Source organism: Oncorhynchus masou, chromosome 18 (assembly GCF_036934945.1).
Source record: "Oncorhynchus masou masou isolate Uvic2021 chromosome 18, UVic_Omas_1.1, whole genome shotgun sequence".
Classification (NCBI taxonomy): Eukaryota; Metazoa; Chordata; class Actinopteri; order Salmoniformes; family Salmonidae; genus Oncorhynchus; species Oncorhynchus masou.
The window spans coordinates 20105964-20131803 of NC_088229.1; the positions used below are offsets into that span (position 1 = coordinate 20105964).

At 42.9% G+C, this 25840-nt stretch overlaps 1 protein-coding gene across 1 annotated transcript; it reads right to left on the minus strand.

Annotated features, from left to right (window-relative positions):
* Positions 1-14278: 14278 nt before the first annotated feature.
* Positions 14279-24553, minus strand: LOC135559318 (solute carrier family 26 member 9-like). Its single transcript, XM_064993500.1, has 20 exons — positions 24429-24553; positions 24056-24195; positions 22890-23000; positions 22550-22725; positions 21951-22115; positions 21700-21846; positions 21305-21387; positions 21040-21187; positions 20367-20480; positions 19724-19801; positions 19327-19422; positions 19091-19197; positions 18907-18976; positions 18716-18808; positions 18504-18635; positions 17026-17277; positions 16104-16158; positions 15441-15581; positions 14448-14509; positions 14279-14290 (listed from the first exon to the last, which is right to left on the minus strand). Exons 1-20 carry the CDS (start codon positions 24551-24553, stop codon positions 14279-14281), a joined length of 2307 nt encoding a protein of 768 aa, XP_064849572.1.
* Between the last annotated feature and the right edge of the window lie 1287 nt (positions 24554-25840).

Sequence of the window (25840 nt, forward strand, 5' to 3'; positions counted from 1 at the left end):
GCAAAATGGCTTAAAGTCAAGGTATTGGAGTGGCCATCACAAAGCCCTGACCTCAATCCCATAGAAAATGTGTGGGCAGAACTGAAAAAGCGTGTGCAAGCAAGGAGGCCTACAAACCTGACTCAGTTACACCAGCTCTGTCAGGAGGAATGGGCCACAATTCACCCAACATATTGTGGGAAGCTTGTGGAAGGCTACCGAAACATTTGAACCAAGTTAAACAATTTAAAGGCAGTTCTACCAAATACTTATTGAGTGTATGTAAACTTCTGACCCACTGGGAATGTGATGAAAGAAATAATAGCCAAAATAAATAATTCTCTCTACTATTATTCTGACATTTCACATTCTTAAAATAAAGTGGTGATCCTACCTGACCTAGAAGAGGAAATTTTACAAGGATTAAATGTAAGGAGTTTTGAAAAACTAAGTCTAAATGTATTTGGCTAAGGTGTATGTACATTTCCGACTTCAACTGTATGTAGCACACCCTTTTGTTTATCCATTTGCATCTCACACGATTTTACATTAATTTTCAATGTTTTTCATTGTTTCAAATTTCAATAGCTCCTTGGTCATGTGGCCAAACAACTTTCAGAACATCCAGTCACTAGCCGTATATATTGCACACCCTTTAGTTCTTCCATTGCCATCTCAGGTGATTTTACATTCATTGTTCTGTTCTTTATTGTTTTGAAATTCAATAGCTCTCTGGTCATGTGACCTACAACCCTCAAACTGCAGTGGCTTGCACTGGCAAGCCTTATATGGAGCACAACCTTTTGTTTGTCCATTTTAATCTCACACAATTTTACATTCAATTTCAATGTTTTTTAATGTTTCTAAATTCAATAGCTCCTTGGTCATGTGACCTACTGGACCCAAACAAATTTCAGAATGTCCACTGATTACCCTTCTATATTGCACACCGTTTAGTTTGTCCATTTTCATCTCACAAGTTTTTACATTCATTTTTCAAACTTTAGAATTTCAATAGCTCCTTGGTCATGTGACCTGGTGACCTCAAACAAGGTTCAGAATGTACACTCAGTGGGCCTACAGTGCCTTGCAAAAGTATTCGGCCCCCTTGAACTTTGCGACCTTTTGCCACATTTCAGGCTTCAAACATAAAGATACAAAACTGTATTTTTTTGTGAAGAATCAACAACAAGTGGGACACAATCATGAAGTGGAATGACATTTATTGGATATTTCAAAAAAATTTAACAAATCAAAAACTGAAAAATTGGCCGTGCAAAATTATTCAGCCCCTTTACTTTCAGTGCAGCAAACTCTCTCCAGAAGTTCAGTGAGGATCTCTGAATAATCCAATGTTGACCTAAATGACTAATAATGATAAATACAATCCACCTGTGTGTAATCAAGTCTCCGTATAAATGCACCTGCACTGTGATAGTCTCAGAGGTCCGTTAAAAGAGCAGAGAGCATCATGAAGAACAAGGAACACACCAGGCAGGTCCGAGATACTGTTGTGAAGAAGTTTAAAGCCGGATTTGGATACAAAAATATTTCCCAAGCTTTAAACATCCCAAGGAGCACTGTGCAAGCGATAATATTGAAATGGAAGGAGTATCAGACCACTGCAAATCTACCAAGACCTGGCCGTCCCTCTAAACCTTCAGCTCATACAAGGAGAAGACTGATCAGAGATGCAGCCAAGAGGCCCATGATCACTCTGGATGAACTGCAGAGATCTACAGCTGAGGTGGGAGACTCTGTCCATAGGACAACAATCAGTCGTATATTGCACAAATCTGGCCTTTATGGAAGAGTGGCAAGAAGAAAGCCATTTCTTCAAGATATCCATAAAAAGTGTTGTTTAAAGTTTGCCACAAGCCACCTGGGAGACACACCAAACATGTGGAAGAAGGTGCTCTGGTCAGATGAAACCAAAATTGAACTTTTTGGCAACAATGCAAAACGTTATGTTTGGCGTAAAAGCAACACAGCTCATCACCTTGAACACACCATCCCCACTGTCAAACATGGTGGTGGCAGTATCATGGTTTGGGCCTGCTTTTCTTCAGCAGGGACAGGGAAGATGGTTAAAATTGATGGGAAGATGGATGGAGCCAAATACAGGAACATTCTGGAAGAAAACCTGATGGAGTCTGCAAAAGACCTGAGACTGGGATGGAGATTTGTCTTCCAACAAGACAATGATCCAAAACATAAAGCAAAATCTACAATGGAATGGTTCAAAAATAAACATATCCAGGTGTTAGAATGGCCAAGTCAAAGTCCAGACCTGAATCCAATCGAGAATCTGTGGAAAGAACTGAAAACTGCTGTTCACAAATGCTCTCCATCCAACCTCACTGAGCTCGAGCTGTTTTGCAAGGAGGAATGGGAAAAAATTTCAGTCTCTCGATGTGCAAAACTGATAGAGACATACCCCAAGCGACTTACAGCTGTAATCGCAGCAAAAGGTGGCGTTACAAAGTATTAACTTAAGGGGGCTGAATAATTTTGTAAACTTTCTAATTTCGATAGCTCCTTGGTCATGTGACCTACTGACCTCACCCAAGGTTCAGAGAGTCATTGTTACTCCTGCCGTTTACCTGCACTTCATCAAATGTATTCACTTTGACATTCAGAGCACTGGTCAGAAATCACATCACGTCAACACCCACCTCGAGCCTTCGCGATGCTTTGTTTTAATTAAACAGTCATATTCTCCTGGTCCACACTAGTTCTATGTCAGCCGATGCGACCCGCCGGGGACCCAGCCTGAATGGGGCCGGTCCAGAGTCGCCGCCACCAACCACCGGTCCGCCTTTGGCCCGCCTTTGGACACCATGACGAACCCTGCACGCAGCCCCTTGCAAGACTACGCACGAGAGACAGTGGGATGGGCCGCACAACAAACTTCCAACGGTGTCGAGAGGAGGGCGACGGAGCAACTGCTCCCCCAGCCGCGGCTCGAGCCCCGCTTCACACCCCAGCCTGACCGACCTAGCCCTTAGGCCAAATCTTATTCCGAAGTTACAGATCTGACTTGCCGACTTCCCTTATACATAAGGATTGTTCTAACATGCCAGAGGCTGTTCACCTTGGAGACCTGCTGTGGATATGGGTACAGCCCGGCGCAAGATTTATACCCTCTCCCCCGGATTTTCAAGGGCCAGCAAGAGCTCACCAGATGCAGCCGGAACCGTGACGCTCTCCAGATCTTGCGTCCCTCTCTTGGGGTGAACCCATTCCAGGGCGCCCTGCCCTTCACAAATCGGTCACATTACCGCACTGGACACCTCGTGGCACCCATCTTCACCAGTCCGTGTACATTCTGAAAGTAGTTTGAGGTCAGTAGGTCACATGACCAAGGAGAGCGTGAAATTAGAAAGTTTGAAAAATGTATGTAAAAACGTGTGAAATTAAAATGGACAAACTAAAGGTTGTACAATATGGAGGCCCACTGAGTGTACATTCTGAAACTTGTTTGAGTCTAGTAGGTCACATGACCAAGGAGTTATTGAAATTAGAGACATTGAAAAACATTGTAAATTCAGGTGAAACCTTGTGAGATGAAAATGGACAAACTAAAGGGTGTGCAATATAGAAGGGTAGTCAGTGGACATTCTGAACCTTGTTTGAGTCCAGTAGGTCATATGATCAAGGAGCTATTGAAATCAGAAAGTTTGAAAAATGAATGTACAAAATGTGTGAGACAAAACGGACAAACTAAAGGGTGTGCATTGTGTAGGCCCACTGATTGTACATTCTAAACCTTGTTTGAGGTCAGTAGGTCACATGACCAAGGAGCTATTGAAATTTGAATGTAAAAAAACAGTTTGTACTTTGTTTACGCTCCCTAACTAATTCAACTAGGAATACAAAATGTTGCTCACATTGCCACAGGTTTATTAGCTTTGGAAAGTTAATTATTGTCCAAATCGTGAAAATAAGACCTGTGCAATGTAGTGCGCAATTTTTCCAACATCATGACACTTATATGGAGTCAGTGGCTCAAGTGGTTTGAAAGCTATTGAAGATTGAAGGCGAATATCTGTCGAATATCCAACCTGAAACGGTCTTTACCTCGGTTCAACACCACTGATCAAGCGGGGTAATAGTTTCCTTGTGAACCGTACTCGACTAGTGAAGTTTAACATCTCTACTAGATCGGTGAATACGGGAGCTCCGCAATGTTGTATACTTTCACTTATACTATACACACTTTACACTAACGATTGTCAAGCCTCACTCAAACCATGTATTCGTTAAATACATAGATGACACCGATTTTGTGGTGTTTCCTCCACCCAGACCAAGCCTCCCTTCAAGGTCTTGACAGAGAAACAGCAAAATGTGTCGAGTGGTGCGCAGATTTCTTGAAATAAACGTTAAGAAAACAAATAGATGGAAATAGATTATAAAACGAACAAAACTGCACTGCCCCCAACGAAGATCAATAAGGAATCAGTCGATAGAGTGACCACATTGAAATATCTGGGAATCAAAATAGACAATACACTGACATGCAATGACTGTGCCCTTGCAAAAATAAAGAAATTGCTACAAAGTATGTTTTTTTTACGCAAACTGAACCCTTTTAATGTCGTCGCCATCTCCTACAAATGTTCTATAAATCTGTCCTGCAGAGTGTGCTGTCCTTTGGTCTCTGATATGCGTGTTTGGAAACATGCGAGCGCAAGACCAGATCAAGCTTCCGCTCTTGATCAAGACCGCATGAAGGATAATTGGTATAGATCTAGAATCAGCCACCAACCTGTACACAAAACAAATCCTCTTAAAACTTGAAAGAATTTTACAGGACAGTACCCATCCCCTCCACTCAAAACTCAGTCACGGCAGCAGCCGGACAAGGGGAAAGAGACTTCTTCAAAAGAAGATCAAAACAGATAGATATGGGGACTCTTATTTCAACAGCCACTAGGCTGTATATTGGATAGTCTGTTGGTCCCTCGAGTACACAGCAGATTGTACTTTCACTAAATGTGTAGGATATAGCACTTTCAATTACTTATATTGTGTCGTTTCTGTGTGTTCATGTTTTATGTACCATCTTTTTAAACACATGACCAAATTAATTTCCCTGATAATAAAGTTGACCTGAACCTGAACTTGTAGAATTTATTATGTCAAATAAGATGAGGGTAATTTATTTTATATGGTATGCTCTGTCAACACGTTTAGTAATAGAATATTATCAATTCAATAATAATTAATTTCACACATTTGAATCTCTGCCAGTGTTGTATTACATCATATTAGGTTAGTGGCAAGGCCTCAACGTTTTTGGCATACCCCAACCCGAGGAAAAACAAAACACAGCATTTTTTTCCACATCTCTAATATCTCCCATTTATGAAATGGATGGTTGTGAAAAATATTTTACTGCAAAAGTGATTCATATTTATAGGTAGTGACACACACCCCGAACTAAAAATGTGCAGAATAAACAACGATAAATAAACAATACATACAGTTACACAGGTTTTATGATGTTGTAGCTATTGTACTCTGCACTGAGTTGAACAAGTGGGCTCAGACATCAAAATTACAGAAAATATGTTTATGTAGATGAGAGGCATTTCTTCAGCATTGTGTACAACACTCATGACCATAAAGGTTGTTTTGATATGAACATATTTTATTCCGAATCATATTGCCAACATAATTACACTCAAACATGTTTTTCTGCAAATACATTGCCATGGTTTATTTAGTATTGTGTTATTCTGTCTTCTAAAGGGTTTCATGTGGCTCTTGTTATAACTAGGACTATGAGTGGCACTGACATACCTCTGTTGTGTTTGAATAGCTGAAGCCAACTAGCTTTTCAATGTGTGTTCATGTTTTTCAAGACACAAGCATATAGTAGCGTCACCAAGTTACAGGAAAGCAACCTGTAATTCAACAGTCAGCCACTCTAGTAGTGTATGTGTGCAGCTCTAACATATATCCTCTTTTCCCCACTGAAACTAAAGCTGTGATCGCATTGGCAGTTTGAAGTGACTCAAATCCCATTGATTTGCATATCCGGTTCAAGTCTGTTCTTTTCCCTGCAGTCTGAACAGCCAAAAAGCACATGGAATCAGATACAGTGCCTTGTGAAAGTCCACTGACCGTGCACAAACGGCACGTGCCCAGGGACCCTGACCTCTACGGGGCCACCATTGATTTTGTTAGTCACTCTCACTCAGATACCATTTACATTGCATAACTCAAAATGTAAAGATTTGGAGGAAATTGTCAGGACCCGGTTTCGAACCTGGGTCTCCGGAGTGAGAAACAGTCACTTAACCAACTGAGCCACGAATAGACAGCAGAACCCAGAAGATGAGGCAGACACAGCAGTACTTAAGACGGTGTATTTAATAAAGAAAAAATCCTAAAATACAAAAATGGCAAATCCAAAAGGTGGTAGGTAAAACACAAAAGAACTCAAAAGAAACTCACCAAAAATAAACAAAAACAAAAAACAGAATACCACAAGAACGTCACCCGGAATCGACAAGAGCACACAGAACACTAGGGCAGGGTGCTAACATACAAACACAGAGCACAGAACTGAGGGAAACAAAGGGTTTAAATACAATCAGGGGAAACGAGACACAGGTGCAAACAATAATGGGGATCAAGGGAAAAACACAGGGACAAAAAGCACAATGGGGACATCTACTGACAAAAACCCGGAACAACCCTGGCCAAATCCTGACAGAATCCCCCCTAGGAACGGCTCCTGACGTTCCTACCAGCTCTCTCAGGGTGGAGGACCCTGAACTGACGAATGAGGTCAGGGTCCAGGATGTCTTTGGCAGGAACCCAGGAGCGCTCCTCAGGACCGTAGCCTTCCCAGTCCACCAGATACTGCCAGGACCGCTGCACCCGGCGGGAATCCAGTATCCGGTGGACGGTATAAGCCGGCTGGCCTCCAATGACACGAGGCGGAGGGGGAGGTCTGTCTGCCGGGACAAGGGGAGAAAAAACAACAGGTTTTAACAATGACACATGAAATGTGGGATTAATCTTAAGGGATCTGGGTAAGTGTAGGCGATAAGAAACTGGGTTAACTCTCCTGGCAACCTTGAAGGGACCGATGTATTTTTGGGACAGCTTGCGAGACTCCACCCGTAGAGGTAAGTCTCTTGTGGAAAGCCAGACTCTCTGGCCGGGGCGCAGGGTAGGCCCGGGACGGCGACGTCTGTTGGCTTGTTGTTGATACCTCTGTGAGGAACGCATCAGATTAAGACGGGTCTTCCTCCACATAAGCCGACAGCGTCTGACGAACCTCAAGGCTGAAGGCACTCTGACTTCTGCCTCCTGGTCCGGGAACAATGGAGGAGCATAGCCAAACTGACACTCGTGCGGGGACATACCAGTGGAGGAGGAGCGCAAGGTGTTGTGCGCGTATTCGGCCCAAACAATAAAGGATGACCATGTGGACGGGTTGTCACGAGTCATACATCGGAGGGTGGTTTCCAGCTCTTGATTCATCCTCTCTGTTTGACCGTTGGACTCCGGATGATACCCTGAAGATAGACTGGCAGAAGCCCCCATGAGTTGGCAGAAGGCCTTCCAAAACCTTGAGGCGAACTGGGGACCTCTGTCAGAAACCACATCTTGAGGAATGCCGAAGACTCGGAACACATGATTAATTACCAACTCAGCCGTTTCCTTGGCAGAAGGTAACTTAGTCAGAGGGACGAACCTGGCCGCCTTAGAAAACCTGTCGATTATGACTAGGATAGTAGTATTGCCATGGGATGGAGGAAGTCCAGTAATAAAGTCCAATGAGATATGGGACCAGGGTCTGTGGGGAACAGGTAAAGGATGAAGGAGTCCTTGAGGGCGGAGGTGAGAAGATTTGCCCTGGCAGCACACGGGGCAGGCATTGACGAAAGTGGCAACGTCTTCTCTTATGGTAGGCCACCAGAACTTACGCTGGATGAACTCCAAGGTGCGACCTACGCCCGGATGACAGGTGAGGCGAGAGGAGTGCCCCCACAGAAGGACCTGAGTCCTCACTGCCTTGGGGACAAACAACCGATTGGCAGGGCCTCCTTTAGGGTCCGGTTCGCTAGCTTGAGCACGTCTCACGGTATCCTCAACTTGCCACGAGATCGGAGCCACAATCTTAGCAGCAGGAAGGACAGGCATGTCCGTGTCATCTCGAATGGCAGGAGCGTAGACTCGGGACAGGGCATCCGGTTTGAGATTCTTCGACCCGGGCCGATAGGTGAGGATAAACTGGAATCGATTGAAGAAAAGGGACCATCTAGCTTGTCTAGAGTTCAATCGCTTCGCCTGCTGGATATACTCCAGATTTTTGTGGTCCGTAAGCACTTGAAACGGGTGAGAAGCCCCTCGAGCCAGTGTCTCCATTCCTTCAATGCCATCTTAACCGCTAGGAGTTCACGATCCCCCACATCGTAGTTCCTCTCAGTCGGGGTAAGCCGGTGTGAGAAGAAAGCGCACGGATGAAGCTTCTTGTCTTCACCCTCTGAGACAGGACAGCTCCAACACCAACCTCTGATGCGTCTACCTCCACCACAAATGGTTCATCCGTAGTCGGTAGTATCAGGATGGGAGCAGAGAGGATGCGCTGCTTGAGTCCTTGGAAGGCCGTCTCAGCTTCTCTTCCCCAAAAAAACCTTGCATTGCCACCTTTGGTTAAAGCTGAGAGAGGAGCTGCCACCAAACTGAAGTTCTTGATGAACTTGCGGTAAAAGTTTGTGAAGCCCAGGAAACGCTGAACATCCTTAACGGATTTGGGGGTGGGCCAATCCGCTACCGCCCCTACCTTCCTAGGGTCCATTTGGATTCGACCGGGTTCCACTACAAATCCCAGGAATTGTACTCGGGATGAATGGAATTCACATTTTTCCGGCTTAACGTACAGATGGCTGTCCAGGAGGCGTTTGAGTACTTGTCTGACATGCTTAGTGTGTTCTTGAAGGGAGCTCGAAAAGATGAGGATGTCATCCAAGTAAACGAACACAAATATGTTAAGCATATCCCTAAGCACATCGTTTATGAGCGCTTGGAACACCGCTGGGGCGTTGGTCAGGCCGAAGGGCATCACCAAGTATTCATAGTGACCAGTAGGCGTGTTGAAAGCGGTCTTCCACTCGTCACCAGGTCTGATCCGCACAAGATGGTATGCGTTCCGCAGGTCAAGCTTAGTGAAAACAACTGCTTCCTGGAGCAGCTCGAAGGCTGTGGCCATAAGGGGTAGCGGGTAACGGTTACGGACGGTTATGTCATTGAGTCCCCGGTAGTCGATGCAAGGACGTAACCCACCATCTTTCTTGGCCACAAAGAAAAACCCTGCTCCCGCCGGGGAGGTTGATGGACGCATGAGGCCTGCTTCCAGAGAGTCCTTGATGTAGGTATCCATAGCAGCTCGTTCGGGTGGAGATAGGGAAAAGATCCGACCCCTGGGGGGCAAGTGCCCGGAAACAGGTCGATGGGGCAATCGTAAGATCTATGGGGTGGTAGCATGGTGGCCCTCTGTTTGCTAAACACCAGTTTGAGGTCATGGTAACACTCGGGAACTCGGGTCAGGTCGATGGATTCTAAAGACTCGGGAGTAGAACTCGGGGAATTCTGGAAAATACAAGTAGCTTGGCACGTAGGACCCCACTGCTTGATAGTGCCCACAGACCAGTCGATGTGAGGGTTATGGCTGTGAAGCCAGGGGTATCCAAGGACGAGAGGGAACTCGGAACAGGAGATCAAATGAAAGTTCATCAATTCCTGGTGTTGTGAAACTGAAAGTCTCAAGGAGGTAGTGACATGAGTGACAAGTCCAGATCCCAAAGGGCTTCCATCCAATGTAGTAACCCTCATGGGGTCACTTAGAAGTTCAGAGGGAACGCCATTCTCCTTCGCCCAGACACCATCCATGAAGTTACCTGCAGCTCCAGAGTCTACCAAGGCTTGAAGGTGAAGCTTGTGGTTGTCCCAGGAGAGGGTGACTGGAATGAGCAGACGGGAGTTGGACGGATGGGAGGAGGTTATGTTTCCCGTTACAGTTCCCCCCGGTCTGTACAGGACAGAGCGTTTCCCTGGAGCCCGGGACACGTGGAACGGAAATGGCCCGGTTTGCCGCAATATAGACAGCGTCGCTCCTCATCCGGCGGTCTCTCTCAGGCTGGGAGATGCGTCCAATCTGCATGGGTTCCGGTGGAGCCAGTGATGATAAAGGTGGGGACTCGGAGCTGGGACTGATAGGAGCTAGAGGTCTACGGTTGAGTTCTCTCTCTCTCAGACGCTGGTCAATGCGTGAGGCCAACTTGATCAGGGACTCGAGATTGTCCGGTGGTTCCCGAGTGGCCAGTTCATCTTGGATAGTGTCGGAAAGGCCTTTCAGAAAGCACACCGTGAGCGCCTCGTTGTTCCAGCCACTCGCTGCTGCCACCGTGCGGAACTGGATGGCATAGTCCGTCACGCTGCGCCAACCTTGATGGAGAGTCAGGAGCTGTTTGGCTGAGTCAGAACCACTGCTTGGGTCTTGAAACACTCGTTTGAATTCCTCAGCAAAGGCAGAGTAGCTGGCACAGCAGGAACTATGGGCATCCCACACAGCAGTAGCCCAGGCCAGGGCTTTTTCCGACAGCAGGGTGATGATATATGCGATCTTAGACCGGTCGGTGGGAAACGACGAGGGTTGCAGCTCAAAGGAGAGAGAACATTGAGTGAGAAACCCTTTACAAGCACTTGGATCACCTGAGAACCGTTGGGGAGGTGGAAGACGAGGTTCAGCCAGGGGGTTAACTGCCATGGGTACGTGAACTTGAGGTACTGGGACGGGAACTGTTGCCGGGGTAAGTCGATCAGATATTTGCTTAATGGAAGTCAGCATCTCCGACAGAAGATGAGAATGTCTAGCCATTAAGGCCTCTTGCTGAACCAGGGCGGCTTCGTGGCGTTGGACAGTCTCCTGGTGGTGGGACAGCGTGGCAAAAAGGTCCTGGGAACTGGCTGCCTCTGGGTTCATTTTTGGCTCTGTGTTTCTGTCAGGACCCGGTTTCGAACCTGGGTCTCCGGAGTGAGAAACAGTCACTTAACCAACTGAGCCACGAATAGACAGCAGAACCCAGAAGATGAGGCAGACACAGCAGTACTTAAGACGGTGTATTTAATAAAGAAAAAATCCTAAAATACAAAAATGGCAAATCCAAAAGGTGGTAGGTAAAACACAAAAGAACTCAAAAGAAACTCACCAAAAATAAACAAAAACAAAAAACAGAATACCACAAGAACGTCACCCGGAATCGACAAGAGCACACAGAACACTAGGGCAGGGTGCTAACATACAAACACAGAGCACAGAACTGAGGGAAACAAAGGGTTTAAATACAATCAGGGGAAACGAGACACAGGTGCAAACAATAATGGGGATCAAGGGAAAAACACAGGGACAAAAAGCACAATGGGGACATCTACTGACAAAAACCCGGAACAACCCTGGCCAAATCCTGACAGAAATTAGCTTTAAAACTGCAAAAATATATCTCCACCCATTGGTAAATTTGTTGGAATTGTAGTAAATGAGCTGTAAAACTTCAAATTTGTTCTCTCTGGACCATGGAAAATTTAGTAGTTATTTTGTTATAACCAAATGTCACATCAGGCTAGAGCATCAGGCTCAGGCTAAGGCTAGAGCCCTATTTTCTGTACAGCTATTGGATCGGGGGCAGCGACAAATGTCAAATTGTAGGGAGAGAGGATCCACATTTTGGGGTGATCAATAATATTAACTGTTTACTTTGCAAGCTCAACAGCAATTGGTTATCAAGCAATGGAAATCTATATTCCATCTTATAATAATTGCTAGCGTTTCATCATTCCATCCCCATAACCTCAGGGGTGGCAGGGTGGCCTAGTGGTTAGAGCGTTGGACTAGTAACCGAAAGGTTGCAAGACCAAATCCCCGAGCTGACAAGGTAAAAATCTGTCATTCTGCCTCTGAACAAGGCAGTTAACCCACTGTTCCTAGGCCGTCATTGAAAATAAGACTTTGTTCTTAACTGACTTGCCTAATCAAATAAAGATATAAAAAATCATACCCCTGAACATCAACTCAGTACTGGTACCCTTAGCTCTTGAAAACACTTCTCCGTATGTAGGGTTTTCAGATGTTACATTTGCCCACATTTAGCTCCATGTGAACCATGCGAAATTCCGACGTTCGTGTTTTAACATTTGTAAACATCAACAATCATCGCATTCAAACCAATTTTCAAATTACATGTTGATATGCCCCGTATCTTTTATACCAGCGAGAAAGAATATTTCAAATAAAAAATATACACTTACTGTAGCAGTTTTGCATAGATCCACAAGCTGTGTGTGCTTCCAGTTGATGAACTACACTTCCTCCCCAGTTATGCTTACACACAGGTGTTCAGAGCACACTAGATAGCTAAGTGGTTGCCTCGGTCTTCCGTAAACAAGCGATGAAACATGGCGATATGGCTGTGTGGGAAGACTAACCCTGAACTTATAAAGGTGTGTCGTAATTTAAAGTTTTTTATTATTATTATTTCTTCCTGATATGAAAGATCCGTTCCTTACGTTTGCAAATATGGACCGTAAGTGATGCGTGTTAATGTTAAGATTAGTGTTGGGGCTATCAATGGAGTATGGCACCCTGTGTATATAGCCACGCTATCATTACTCATTGTATATTTATTATTACTTTTATTATTTCTTTTTAAATATATATCCATATACAGTACATACACGTACATACACATATGCATACATACATACATACATACCTATATAGACATACATACATACATGCATACATACATACATACATACCTATATAGACATACATACTTTTTTAGAATATACCTTTATTATTCCCTGCAAACCCTACCACCCTTCCCCCAACTGGAGTAAACTAATAAACAATAACACTTAGGCTTCTACCTTCAGTTTATACATCTTATACACATTTTATAGACACAATCTATTTTACAATAGTTATATTTTGTTTGTTTATAGTCCTTCCTTTATTTCTGATGTCCATCCAGTTTAACTTGTATTTGTAACTGCGATTTCACAACATTTCTGAATGTACTTTTATTATTACTTGTTACTATTGTTCTATTATTTCTACAATGTCTTTCTTTCTCTCTGCATTGTTGGGAAGGGCCGACAAGTAAGCATTTCACTGTTAGTCTACGCCTGTTGTTCACTGTTAGTCTACGCCGACAAGTAAGCATTTCACTGTTAGTCTACGCCTGTTAGTCTACGTCTATTTAGTTTCTCAAGAGGAGGCTGTACATCTTGCCCTCTACCTGTGTCCATTCAGATAGGACAGGTAAATTCTGATACAGTATTCGTTTTGAGCTATTGTCCGTGTATTTTTGGTCAATCTACTTTTTTGTATGATATGGCACATTTTTTATTTTTTACTTGTCTTGAGAATTGACTTGAAAACTTGTGACTCTACTCGACTTGACTTGCTCTTAGAATGCACGACTTGGACTTGACTCGGGGCTCGACCTTTCTAGTTGGCACTCGACTTGAGACTTGGACCTTGTGACTTGAGACTTGCTTGTGACTCGAATAATAGTGACTTTGTCCCACCTCTGGTATTTTACACAAATAATAATAGGAAAGATGTGATAATGATGGTCATGTCCTCAAGGAGACCAGTTAATTAGTCACTACAGATATTTTACAGTCTATCACCCTTATAATCATTATTTCAAGATTATCCAGAACAATATTTACAATACACAATAATTTATAATCAAAGAATTTGTAATGTGGTGGGGAAGTCAGGCGCAGGAGAATGAACTTGGTAAAAACGGAGCTGTTTAATAAACATCAAAACCTCCGAAAACCAAAGTATACAAAATAACAAATAGAGGGTGCAAAACCCATCGCACAACAGAATTAACAATAAACCTACATACAAGAAAAAATCTCCGACAAGGACATGAGGAAAACAGAGGGTTAAATACACAACATGTAATTGATGGGATTGGAACCAGGTGTGTAGGAAGACAAGACAAAACCAAAACCAATGGAAAATGAAAAATGGATCAATGATGGCTAGAAGGTCGACTGCCGAACACCGCCCGAACAAGGAGAGGGACTGACTTCGGCGGAAGTCGTGACAGAATTGAAGAAATCAAAGAATTTATGAAATCAAAGAAAAATGTTGAATGTTATGATCAACCTAAAGTTAACTTCAACATCTACCCATATCTATTACTCCTTTCTCTTTACTCCATTCTTCATACATTCAGCAGTACAAATCCCATGTTCAAAACAGTTCCTGTGGAGAGAAAAGGATGAAACAAATACTATTGTGAATTACTGTGTTGGGTTGATAGGAAAATATGATATGATGTGATCCATCTATTTTACAAGAAGTTGCTTCATCAAGATAGATTATACACAACAATGATAAATGGTTAATTTAGTCAGTGTACCTGCTCAAGGTCCCTCTCCTCATCCTCCTGAAAATTGAGGACCAGCTCCTTCTTGTCTTGCTCTGTCTGCAACCCCATGCAACCCTATAGAGACACTTCAGTCATCCATAACTCCACACACACGTAAATTGTCGTTAACACATTTCCTCTAGCAATTTATTGGTTTTGAACTCAACTGCCGGCCTGCAACATGACCTGAACCAGTGATATAACCCCGGGAATTCTGGCTCTGGGTGTGTAATGGGAGAGAAAAGAGGGGAAAAACAGACTAAATTGTATTTTTATGACCTGTGTCGACATCAGGTATCAACGTGAAGTTCTGAAGTAAATGGTACAGCAGTGGTAACAAGCTCTCTGGATTTTGTTCTGTTAACCCTCACTGCCCCTGATATGTTCATGGAGGATTGGGACAGGGCTTTTGTATGTTCTCTCATGCTTAGAGGAGAGATGGTGGGGGTAAAGTCTTGATGTAGGCAGAACCAGGGGCTTATGTCCTGTCTGCTCTGCAGAAGAGGAGCCTGTGGGGATTCACCCCGGTACGCAGTGACTTTGAAGGGTGTTATCCACGCCAAACGACCCACTGCAAGGGTCCACTGCTGACTCTAGCACTCTCTCGCTCTCCGAAATGTCTATCTATGTGAATGAAGTTTCATTATTACCTCAGAGGCAGCTAAAATAACAAAAAAAAATATCATTGCCATTTTGTTATATGTTTGTTCTGTTTACCCTCACTGCCTCAGATACGTTCATGGAGGATTGGAAAACAGTAATCATATATTATTTAAAATTGTATGTAAACGTCTGTAAACTATTTTAACTGGACCTGTCCCATAAATTAGATATCTATGAATTGTTATGTCCTTATCTTTGACCAAATTGCAGACAAGATGTTGTTCAGATGTAGTTGCTGTATCATTTACTTTCTCATTGCTCAATGAGGATTTGAGAAGTGATTCAAGGTCATAGTGATTAAGGTGTGGGAGTAGGTGCAACCTGCCTTTTCACAGCCTCCTGTGTTCCTCGACCTCTGCAGGGCACAGAGGATGGCGTCATGGACAGTTAGGAAGAGGTGACATCGGGGGACACTGCCCTCCTCAAACATTTCTCCCCCCTCCAGCTCCTCGTACACCTGTGCTGCAAACACACACCAGGAACTAACAAAGTAATACAAGGAGCAAAACAAGGGAGCTCAGGGACCTTGTATGTCCACTATGATACTATTTTATTTTGTATAAACAGACTCTTTAGTTAAGGGACTGAAATTTTCACCCAATGTGATGGACCTCAAAGGACCTTAAACATTCCATTGCATCGGGAAGCTCAAGACATTGCATATATGATTCAACAGAGAAACAGGGAACCCTTTATCAATGAATGGTAAATTGAATGCCAACCTGCACTCTTCCCTTTGATTGATCACCTCTTTATCTCAATAGGAAAAAGCGAGAAGGAAATGTACAATTCTAGATCCTATTATGGTAATGCTGAGATGGGATTTGAACCGTTAACTGTATTCTCTTCCATCTTCTATGTGTCCTTAGTTTGTAGACAGTGACTCGGCTTTTGCTCCTGCAAATGAGATCATGTTCCCATGACTACTATTAAAAGACACCTGGCCGTTTGATAGGTAACTGCGTCATGAAAACTAGATCTTACCTTGAACATTGGCCAAGTATAGCTTGATCCCCAACATCTCATAGCTCAAGTACATCTGTATGACAAGTACATAACAGCACACATCAAGCCTCAACAAACTCTATGACAGCCGCCAGTGCATATCACTCTAAAAGTACAAATGCATCGTGCACTATCAGACTTGTTAAAAAACAAAATAAATGTGGATACAGTGCTTATTGTCTATATACTATATCAGGGATGGGCAACTGTGATGGGGTTGGGGGCCACAAAAAATCTGAACTCATCATGAGGGACCCCCCCCACCCCCCCACACACACACACCACACACACACAAAGAGACATTGCAAGCAAAACATTTTAAGTGCCCCCCCCCTGCTTGACAGTGGAGAGAAATGTTTTACAATTTCTACTTAATTTCATGAATTCTACACATTTTGCATTGGGGAGGAGAGAAGATTTTGCAATTTTATAACTAATTTCCTGCAATTCTACACATTTTGTCATGTGGCAGAGAGAAATGTTTGTAGTTTTTAATATGAAATCTGAGTGAGACTGACTGACAAAATCAGTGATGGCCCCCCGGCCAGAAATTCGACCATGATAACAAGTTTGGATAGCTGGCTGCTAAACTAAATGAGCAATCTAAGAAATGTTAACATACATGGGCTAATTGACTGACTTTCAGTGACTGACATAAGACAAAAACTGCTAATGCACAACCAAATGTTGAAACATTCTACTATTCTAACTAACAACAATTGATCCGAGGACCATCAAAACGGGGCATGTCTGGTCTATATGATGACACTGTTGTATTATCACCCATCATCTCACTATTCATATACTGTAGCTAACATAACAAATGACCAAGGTGTCACGGGGAACCAAATAAAGGAAATAAAGGAAAAAAGAACAACAACCAAATGGCTAGCTGTCTGACCTTGGTGAGTACTTTGATTCCCATGAGGTCTATGAAGCAGACCCCTGACAGGTCCAGGATGAGGGTGTGGAAGGGGATGGGCTGAGAGTCCAGGATGACAGGGGAGGCACTGGGCTGGTCTGGGTCAGGAGACTGCTCACCCAGCTCATTATCACTACAGTGGAAGTTGACACAGCTGGTGGGTGATGGTGGCGGGTAAGGATTGCCGTTACCAATGTCAAAGTCGTTCTGAAGCTCTTGCTGTGATAAGGTCTAAACGTGGGAGAAGGAAAGCCACAAAACAGTCAACTAAATCCAAGGGCAAAAATTACACTGGGATAAATCTCTAGCTTTGACATAATTTAATCTCAAATGTACAGTATGTTTCATATAGCACCTTCAAAACCCAAAAGGCTTGGTCATACGGCCTATTTGTGGTCGGATCAGATGCCTTTGACCTGACCTGCGAAGCAGTGCCATAAAACAAGAGATTTCTGCGCATTCGCTTCTGCCACAGCGCACTTTCCTGCAGCGCTCTCTCACCGCAGCTACCCCAGCGGTGGCATGCAATTGCAAAAGCATCCGCGGGATACAGCTGTTCACTAATATATTATGTTAAACGCACAGAAAACACTGGGCTATTCCACATAAGTTCAACGTAATTTCATTGAAATTAAATGGGAAAAAACGTTGATTCAACCAGTGTGCTCCCAGTGTGAAGTCTTTACGTAGGTTATATCTATACTGGACAAAAATATAAACACAACATGCAACAATTTTACTGAGTTACAGTTCATAAGGAAATCAGTCAATTGCAACAAATTCATTAGGTCCTAATCTATGGATTTCACATGATTGGGCAGGGCACACCCACTCGGGGGCAAGGTCCAGCCAATCAGAATTTGCTTTTCCCCACAAAGGGCTTTAATAGTTTCATCAGCTGTCCGGGTGGCTGGTCTCAGACGATACCGCAGGTGAAGAAGCCTGATATGGAGGTCTTGGGCTGATGTAGTTACACATGGTCTGCGGTTGTGAGGCCGGTTGGACATACACCAAATTCTCTAAAATGATGTTGGAGGAGGTTTATGGTTGAGAAATTAACATTGAATTCTCTGGCAACAGCTCTGGTGGACATTCCTGCAGTCAGCATGCCAATTGCACACTCCCTCAAAACTTGAGACATCTGTGGCATTGTGTTGTGTGACAAAACTGTACATTTAAGAGTGGCCTGTGTTATGATCATGGCGTTTAATCAGCTTCTTGATATGCCACACCTGTCAGGTGGATGGATTATCTTGGCAAAGGAGAAATGCTTATTAACAGGGATGTTTAAAAAAAATCTGTACAAAATTGGAATGAGATAATTTCTGGGATCCTTTATTTCAACTCATGAAACATGGGACCAAAACTTTACATGTATAGTTCATATTTTTGTTCGGTATAGTTATACGTATCTACCCAAAATAAATACACTAAAGCCCTGACCTGTGACCTCTTACCTGAGATCTCATGGTTACCAGAGAGCTGGGCTTCCTCTTCTTGGTTTCCTTGTTTTGCCTGTCTAACTCCTTCTGCTGTTTCTTCAGAAGCTTCTTCCTAGCCAGGAGAAGTTTACCTGGGTCCAATCCAGTCTATGCACAAACACACAGCAGATGGTAAATGGTTCTAAACATAATTGATGGCAGAGAGAGAGATATGGCCATCAAGGTACCTTTTTGATGACCTTTCGTCGGAATATCTCTGTATTGGCAAAATAGAGAGGGGAGCAGTAGTTCCTTATTTTCACCCCTTCTATACATTTCACCTATAGAAATAGAACCATATATTTACAGACATACAATCTTGCTGTGAAAGAAGACACGAACATAAATCCAAAGTTAATGGTGAACACAGTTTCACTACCTTGCTGTAGACCTTGGGATCTTTGTATATATCTGTGTCCATGATCTGAGCCATCTCTGAACCATTTCGACTGTGGAGAACAAATTAAATTACATCTAATATATTTCTTAACAATTAAAAACATGAGCATATCAAATATACCAGTTTGTGACTTTTGTGACACAATCAACGTTGTTTTACTTACAACTGGGTCTGAAAAATAACCACGAGGATGGAGAAGCTGACTCCAATGGTAACTCCATAAGGCAAACTCAGGAAGAAGGTGGCTAAAAAGGAGACCACCCACACACACTGGACAAGATACGGGATCATTAGAGCAGTAGATTTGACAGTGTTTTAGGATCGACATCAAGAGTTTACATTCAATCTGAGTTCTCTAGGCATGTGTTGGTCAGACAATGAGTAATGGATTTGACTCACACAGTCCAGTTTGCTCTTCTTCCAGAGGTAATATGGGTCAGAGAGTTGTAGCAGAGTGTTCTTCAGGTTGATCGCTATCAGGGCTCCCAGCACAGACTACAGGAATAAATGGGTATCAACACTCAGTACATTTTTTACTGTATGTTATTTCTACATCATAAACATGTATGATGTAAGACGAAACAAATACTTATTTTGATTTTCAACCCTCAGTGTTACTGGACATCAGTGATTCTAAACCAGGAGGTCTAGAACCCCTGAGGGGTCTAAGAGAGCTTTCAGGGGTTTCTCGATTTGAAAGTGCTTCCGTGGACCCCCGGAAAATAAATGGTTGAGAACCCCTGCTGTACATCACTGTTTCTATCTCTTTTGAATGCATCAAAACAAAGGTCCTCACCTTTGGTAGTGGTTTGAGGAAATGCCCCAAGGCCAGCATGGTGACCATGACCACCAGCATCACACACAGACTGGAAAACTGTGAAGAAGAAAGAATAGGATGGAGTCTTCATTGAGACAAGATGCCAATACTACTACATACTAACTGTGTCCTGAACAGAGCTCTGATGTTATTGTTGTTTTGTGTTTTTTGTGGCCCCCAGGAAGAGTAGCTGATGCTTCTGCAAAAGGGGGATTCTACCAAAATAAAATGTCTGTCAATCAACCACAAAGGGAATTAACAAGTTAGTTAGTATTAAGTGAATTGTTAAACATAAAAGTAGGAGGTGTGTTCAATGAATTCTGTGTTGTCTTGTGCCATGCAAAGTTTCTACATTGTCCTGCTTCAATGCTCCCTATGTCTCAATGCTCCCTGTGTCTCAATGCTCCCTGTGTCTCAATGCTCCCTGTGTCTCAATGCTCCCTGTGTCTCAATGCTCCCTGTGTCTCAATGCTCCCTGTGTCTCAATGCTCCCTATGTCTCAATGCTCCCTGTGTCTCAATGCTCCCTGTGTCTCAATGCTCCCTGTGTCTCAATGCTCCCTGTGTCTCAATGCTCCCTGTGTCTCAATGCTCCCTGTGTCTCAATGCTCCCTATGTCTGACCTGTGATGTTCCCCCAGCATTGTCTACTGCCAGGGTGACAGACAGAGCACAGCAGATCACATGGATCTTGAAGAAAGACCCCACGAAGTTACTGCAGCCCAAAGCGAACATCTCCTGCACAAGAACACACATCAGTGTTTATAGTACACTATGATGAGTAATGGAGATTATAGTCAGTTATAGTCAGAAAGCTTAGGCAGAAGGATTTGATGAGATTACAAACAAAAATATAATATGTTAAAGACACACTCCTTTTCATTTTATTTATCACCTGATTTACTTAACAAAAGGCTTATCTCAATAGGTGATCCAGGTATCCTCATGTCACAACAGGAAAAATAACATTAAAAATTAAAATACTTTTTTTCCCTTTTTTAAAATGTAACCTTTATTTAACTAGGCAAGTCACATTTGACAATAATGTGGTGAAAAATAAACTTGACATTTTCTTCCTTTTTATTTTTTAAATTGATTTCACCGTTATTTAACCAGGTAGGCAAGTTGAGAACAAGTTCTCATTTACAAGTGAGACCTGGCCAAGATAAAGCAAAGCAGTGCAACAAAAACAACAACACAGAGTTACACATGGGATAAACAAACATGCAGTCAATAACACAATAACACAACGAACAGTCAATAACACCTTCCCCTCATGCTTGACCCCTATCCGTACCTGATTGGGATCCACATCGTAGCCATGCTTTGCTGCCATTGTCCTGCCTATAGCCAGGTTGACCACATAGCCCACGATAGCCAGGGAGAAGGCTGAGCTCAGCATCCCTTCCCACTGACTCACTGTTGGGAGGATCGGAGCAGGAAATCTAGGAGGAGAGGTTGAGATTACAGAACCTCCTTGTCAATGTGAGGATAGACTGTTAAACAGTCATAATAGCACACAATAACAGTAAACTTGTCTGGTGATATTCTGTGTCCTTTACCCTAGGGGAATCTTCCCCACTATGTCGATGTGATACTTATCAGGCAGGTCCAGGAGGCCCGATATGGCTGTGGCCACCACCACCTGCGCAAAGCGAGGTTCTGGTTTAACCATTTATATAGTTCTTATAAATCCATAGCATAACCTCACATAGCATAGCATGATGTTATAACATGGCATAGCATAACCTAACATAGCATAGCATAACATAGCAAATCATAGCATAGCATAGGCTGGCATTACATGGCATAGCATAATATTGCACAGGATGTCATAGCATAATATAGTATAGGATGGCATAACAGTATATCATAGTATAGCCCAGGCTGGCATAACAAGGCATAGCATAATACAGCATAGAATAAGAGGAACAAATTAGAGTCCTCCATTACTCACAATGATGATCTCCATGGGGATGGGTAGCTTCTGGTGGTAGCGTGCACCCAGCTCCTTCACTGTTATAATAACCACACTGCTGATCAGAGCAAAGACCAGCGAGGCTATGTTGGTGTTAGGCAGGCCATGAACTATATCTTTAAGAGTCTGTGACAAAAAGGGACATTATGTGCATGGTTAGTGTAAGTAGCACTGTAGTTCTGCATGCAGATATGAAGAGCAAAGGTAACTTTTCATCAAATGAGGCTTACATTGATAGTGGCAAGTGGTCCACTGTAGGAAGGCACTTTGATGCCAAAGATGTACTTTAGTACAGAGATCAGGATCTGCAAGCCAGCTGCTGTCATGAACCCTCTGACGAAGGACTCGGACAGGTAGATGGCCACAAAGCCAAACTGCATCAAGCCCAGGCCCATCTGCTCAGACAGATTTTGTGCAACAGTTAATTCATTCACATTTAAGGTACAGTACGAGAGCTTAATATTTGCATTACCTCCCAAGACAATGCCTAGGCTTTATAGCATAGAACGCTGACACAGTTGTGGCACACAGTATCACCGGGGTTCAAACCGCAGGTTGACATTTATTGGGATGACTCATGTACCAGAGGCAGCTCTGCAGAGTGGTCACTAGCTGGCACAGCTACAAAGCCATAAAATCCGATCTAAACCTAGCTCTAACCTTAACCACACTGCTAACCCTAATGCCTAACCCAACTTTTCAGCTGGCTCATCTAGCCGAAATCGGTCAGTTATGCTTCCAGGGCAGGATTCTTGACAATAAATGTCAACCTGCGTTCTGTCACATATACTGTACAATGGTAAACTAGGCTTCTCTGTGGCTGCAGTACCTGTATTATAGCAGTAAGGCAGCCCAGCGTCCCAGAGATGCCCAGTCGAACCTCGTTCATCCTGTCCTCATCCATCACTGTGGCGTTAATGGTGGCATTGAAGTGGCTGAAGTCAGACTCAGGGGCCAGCTTCAGGCACTCCATGCCCACCATGATACTAAGCACAGCAAAGGTACCTGGACTCAGAGAACATTCCATTACACTTTAAGAAGATGAATCCTATGTCCTCTGCATAAAAAACAACCCACCGAAGGACACTTCACTTCGTGACTATTCAAGCTTCAGCGTGTCTGGGACAATTACATCCTATAACATATGCTTTTGATGATGGTAAACTTACCTGGGACCATTTGGTAAGCAGTGCCCATGAAGAAGTAGGGGATGAGAGGAAAGAAGGAGGACTGGAGGCCATTGACAGGAGGTAGATTAGCCAGCAGGGCAAAGGCCATGCCTGTAAAGAATAGAAAATCAATTGAACAACCATAATCAAGGAAAATATTATTTCTGATAATTAGCTGGAATATTAATGTTGAGACCTATTAATATTAATGTTGTTAAAAATGCAATGATTCACTTTGAAACTGAAAATATTTATGTTTAGAGATTTATCTTAAAGAGAGGCTGAACTCAAAAACCAACTTCTCTGGTTGAAAATGGCCTATGTGGCATCAATATTAGTCAAAAACATTTAGTCTAGTGCCAACATTGACTGTAGTGTAAATAGGATAATTTTGATCATATAGTCATTATTGTCCAAAACTGAGATTTGTTGGTGCGTTCAAGAAAACTGGGAACTCAAAAAAAGAAACGTTTTGGAAAAATCATGACGTCAGTAATATTCAGATTGGAGAAGTCGGAGCTCTAGAATGATGGCAGAGTTTCCGACTTGGATGACCTTTCAAAATGATTTCTCCCAGTCGGAGCTAGTTTTTTTCAGAGTTCCCAATTGTCTGGAACGCACTGAAGTCAGAGGTCAAAGATTTCCTAGTTCTGAGTTGTCTTGAACCATCATACAACTGAAGTTGCCACAGTTTACCTGATGGTTGGGTTTTCATTTTAAGCCTGCCCACATGGGACCACTGCCTGGCACAGTCTAATCACGACTGGCACTGTGAGGCAGTAATCAAATTATCAGGAGCACAGCTGCCCAGCGTGCTGCAGCTCACGCTATCCTATTGCTCACCAGAATCAACCTACAACCCGCCCATTCATTTACAGAATGACAAACTAACCATTGACACGCAGCACCTCAGACTTGTTTGACAGCAATATATACAAGACATTGTCGCAAATGTTGAAAGAATGAGAGTCGTTTTTTAGAAACGGGTTTGGGTTTTTTCCTACTCAAACATCCAACGATTGTCACAACTTGACAAAAGTGATCCACTCAAATGAGCCCAATGAGTACCGGAAAAACGAATGTGGAATTTGTAAGTTCAGTCCCTCTTTAATGTTAAAGGCACAGAACTTGAATGGAAGAACACCAGAGGGAGTAGAATGACAGACCTTGGGGAACCTGAATGGTACCTGCGCTGACCCCACTGATAACATCACAGAGGAGGTTCTCCTTCACCTTGTACTTGGGCAGCCAGCTTAGGATAGGCAGGTGTCTGAACAGCAGGGACTTGAGTCGAGACCCAGAGCACCTAAAGATACATCTGGTTACAACAGTCTCCCTATGGCCTCATAACATGGCTCCTCTTCCTTTGGTATAGTACTAGCCCAAGAATCACATCACAGATCTCTCGACAGGAACATAATGGTTTAAAATGTAAATGTCAACAAAAGTACTAAGGTTTTGTTGGATAAACTACATTGACTCATGAAAGAGATAAACATTTGCTGGCTTTTGATTGTTAGCAGAACGTAAATACTGTACCTGAAGCACTTCTTCACTTTCTGTCCTATGGGGAAGGTCCGTTTCTTCATGTCAAACTTCCTATCGAAGTCTGGGAGCGAGTAGGCCGGCCTGTTGATCACATAGGGTGGCCAGTCTTGTTGCATGGCTTCAGCCAATCAGAGGACAGTTAGACAGGTCAAATGATGCTATGATATGGTGTCATTAAATCTGCATTGAGGCCTTTGAATAAGAGATTATATTAGATTGATAGCATTGCATGACAACAGTACTCAAAGGCTAGCCTGGTCCCATATCTGTTTCTGCTCTTGCCAACTCAATTACTGTTATTGTCAAGCCAAACAACATACAGTAGCTTTAGAATGACAATTCCACAAGGAGTTGGTAAGAGAGGTGAAACAAACTGGTACTCTGGCTACTCAAAGGACACACACAGCAATAACATGTTTCAGGTGGCTTACTTGTTGGAGTCCATAAACTAAGGTCTATAAATATTGTAAAATTCCAAGTAATTAGAATACATTGGAGGTAGTGGGTAACCTGAAGATGAATCAAATTACTAACACTGAAAATAGTAGTCATTTGCATGTATGGTTGAATTAAGCACAGTTATTTCCTGAGTGTAAACCTCTGCTGTTCTGCTGGGTTCCTAATCTAACCAATCACACAAACTACAGGCATATGGTGTCAAACATGAGCCCTTCTCAACTTACAATGACTATATTAAAACTGAAATAATACTGTACTTGTTCACTGGGAGAATGAGTGGCATCATTGACATTTCAAAATTACATAAATAAACATTTTTCCATAACGCAAGTAAATAAATAGAGATAAAGAGAAGGAGGAGAAACAATCATGTGTACCAGAGTTAGAATAGTTTTTTTTCAGAGAGTTTATAAGACAAAAGACCAACAGCAACTGTCTTACTCTTGGAGATGAGATGCTTTACATCATGCTAACCATTTTTCCAAACTCTGAAACAATCTAATTTATTTAAACAGAGTAAAGTGACCAACAATTTAAAAACAAAGCTAATATAATGTGCTGTACCTTACAGCTGGAATGAACTATGATGTGACGGTAAACCTGTTTATTGGTTTTATACTGGAGCTTTGTTGACACCTTCTCCATGGGAGGAGCCATACATGGCAAACCATGGCTTACATGTAGCTTAGCTTTAGAGGGAAAGTCATGGGCATCACGTTTGGTAAGGTATAGTTCATTTGTGGAAGTATGATTTGAATAGGGCAATACAAACTGCAATTCACGATCTGTCTGAATAATAAGACACAGCATAATCACATCAACATTTAATAAAATAAAATGTATATCTGAAATACATTTTGTGAATAAAAAAACTCATACCAAACAAAGCAAACACATTCCTTATTTCAAATATTTCAAATATATTTCACTCAAACAAAAACACA

Bases quoted from the DNA above. Each gene is read 5' to 3' on its own strand.
- LOC135559318 (XM_064993500.1), bottom strand. From the start codon at position 24,553: ATGCAACAAGACTGGCCACCCTATGTGATCAACAGGCCGGCCTACTCG. The intron at 21,188-21,304 runs GTAAAGGACACA...CTCTCCTCCTAG, and splicing joins GTGGGGAAGATTCCCCTAGG to ATTTCCTGCTCCGATCCTCC. The intron at 18,809-18,906 runs GTAGTGAAACTG...CTATTTCTATAG, and splicing joins ATCCCAAGGTCTACAGCAAG to GTGAAATGTATAGAAGGGGT.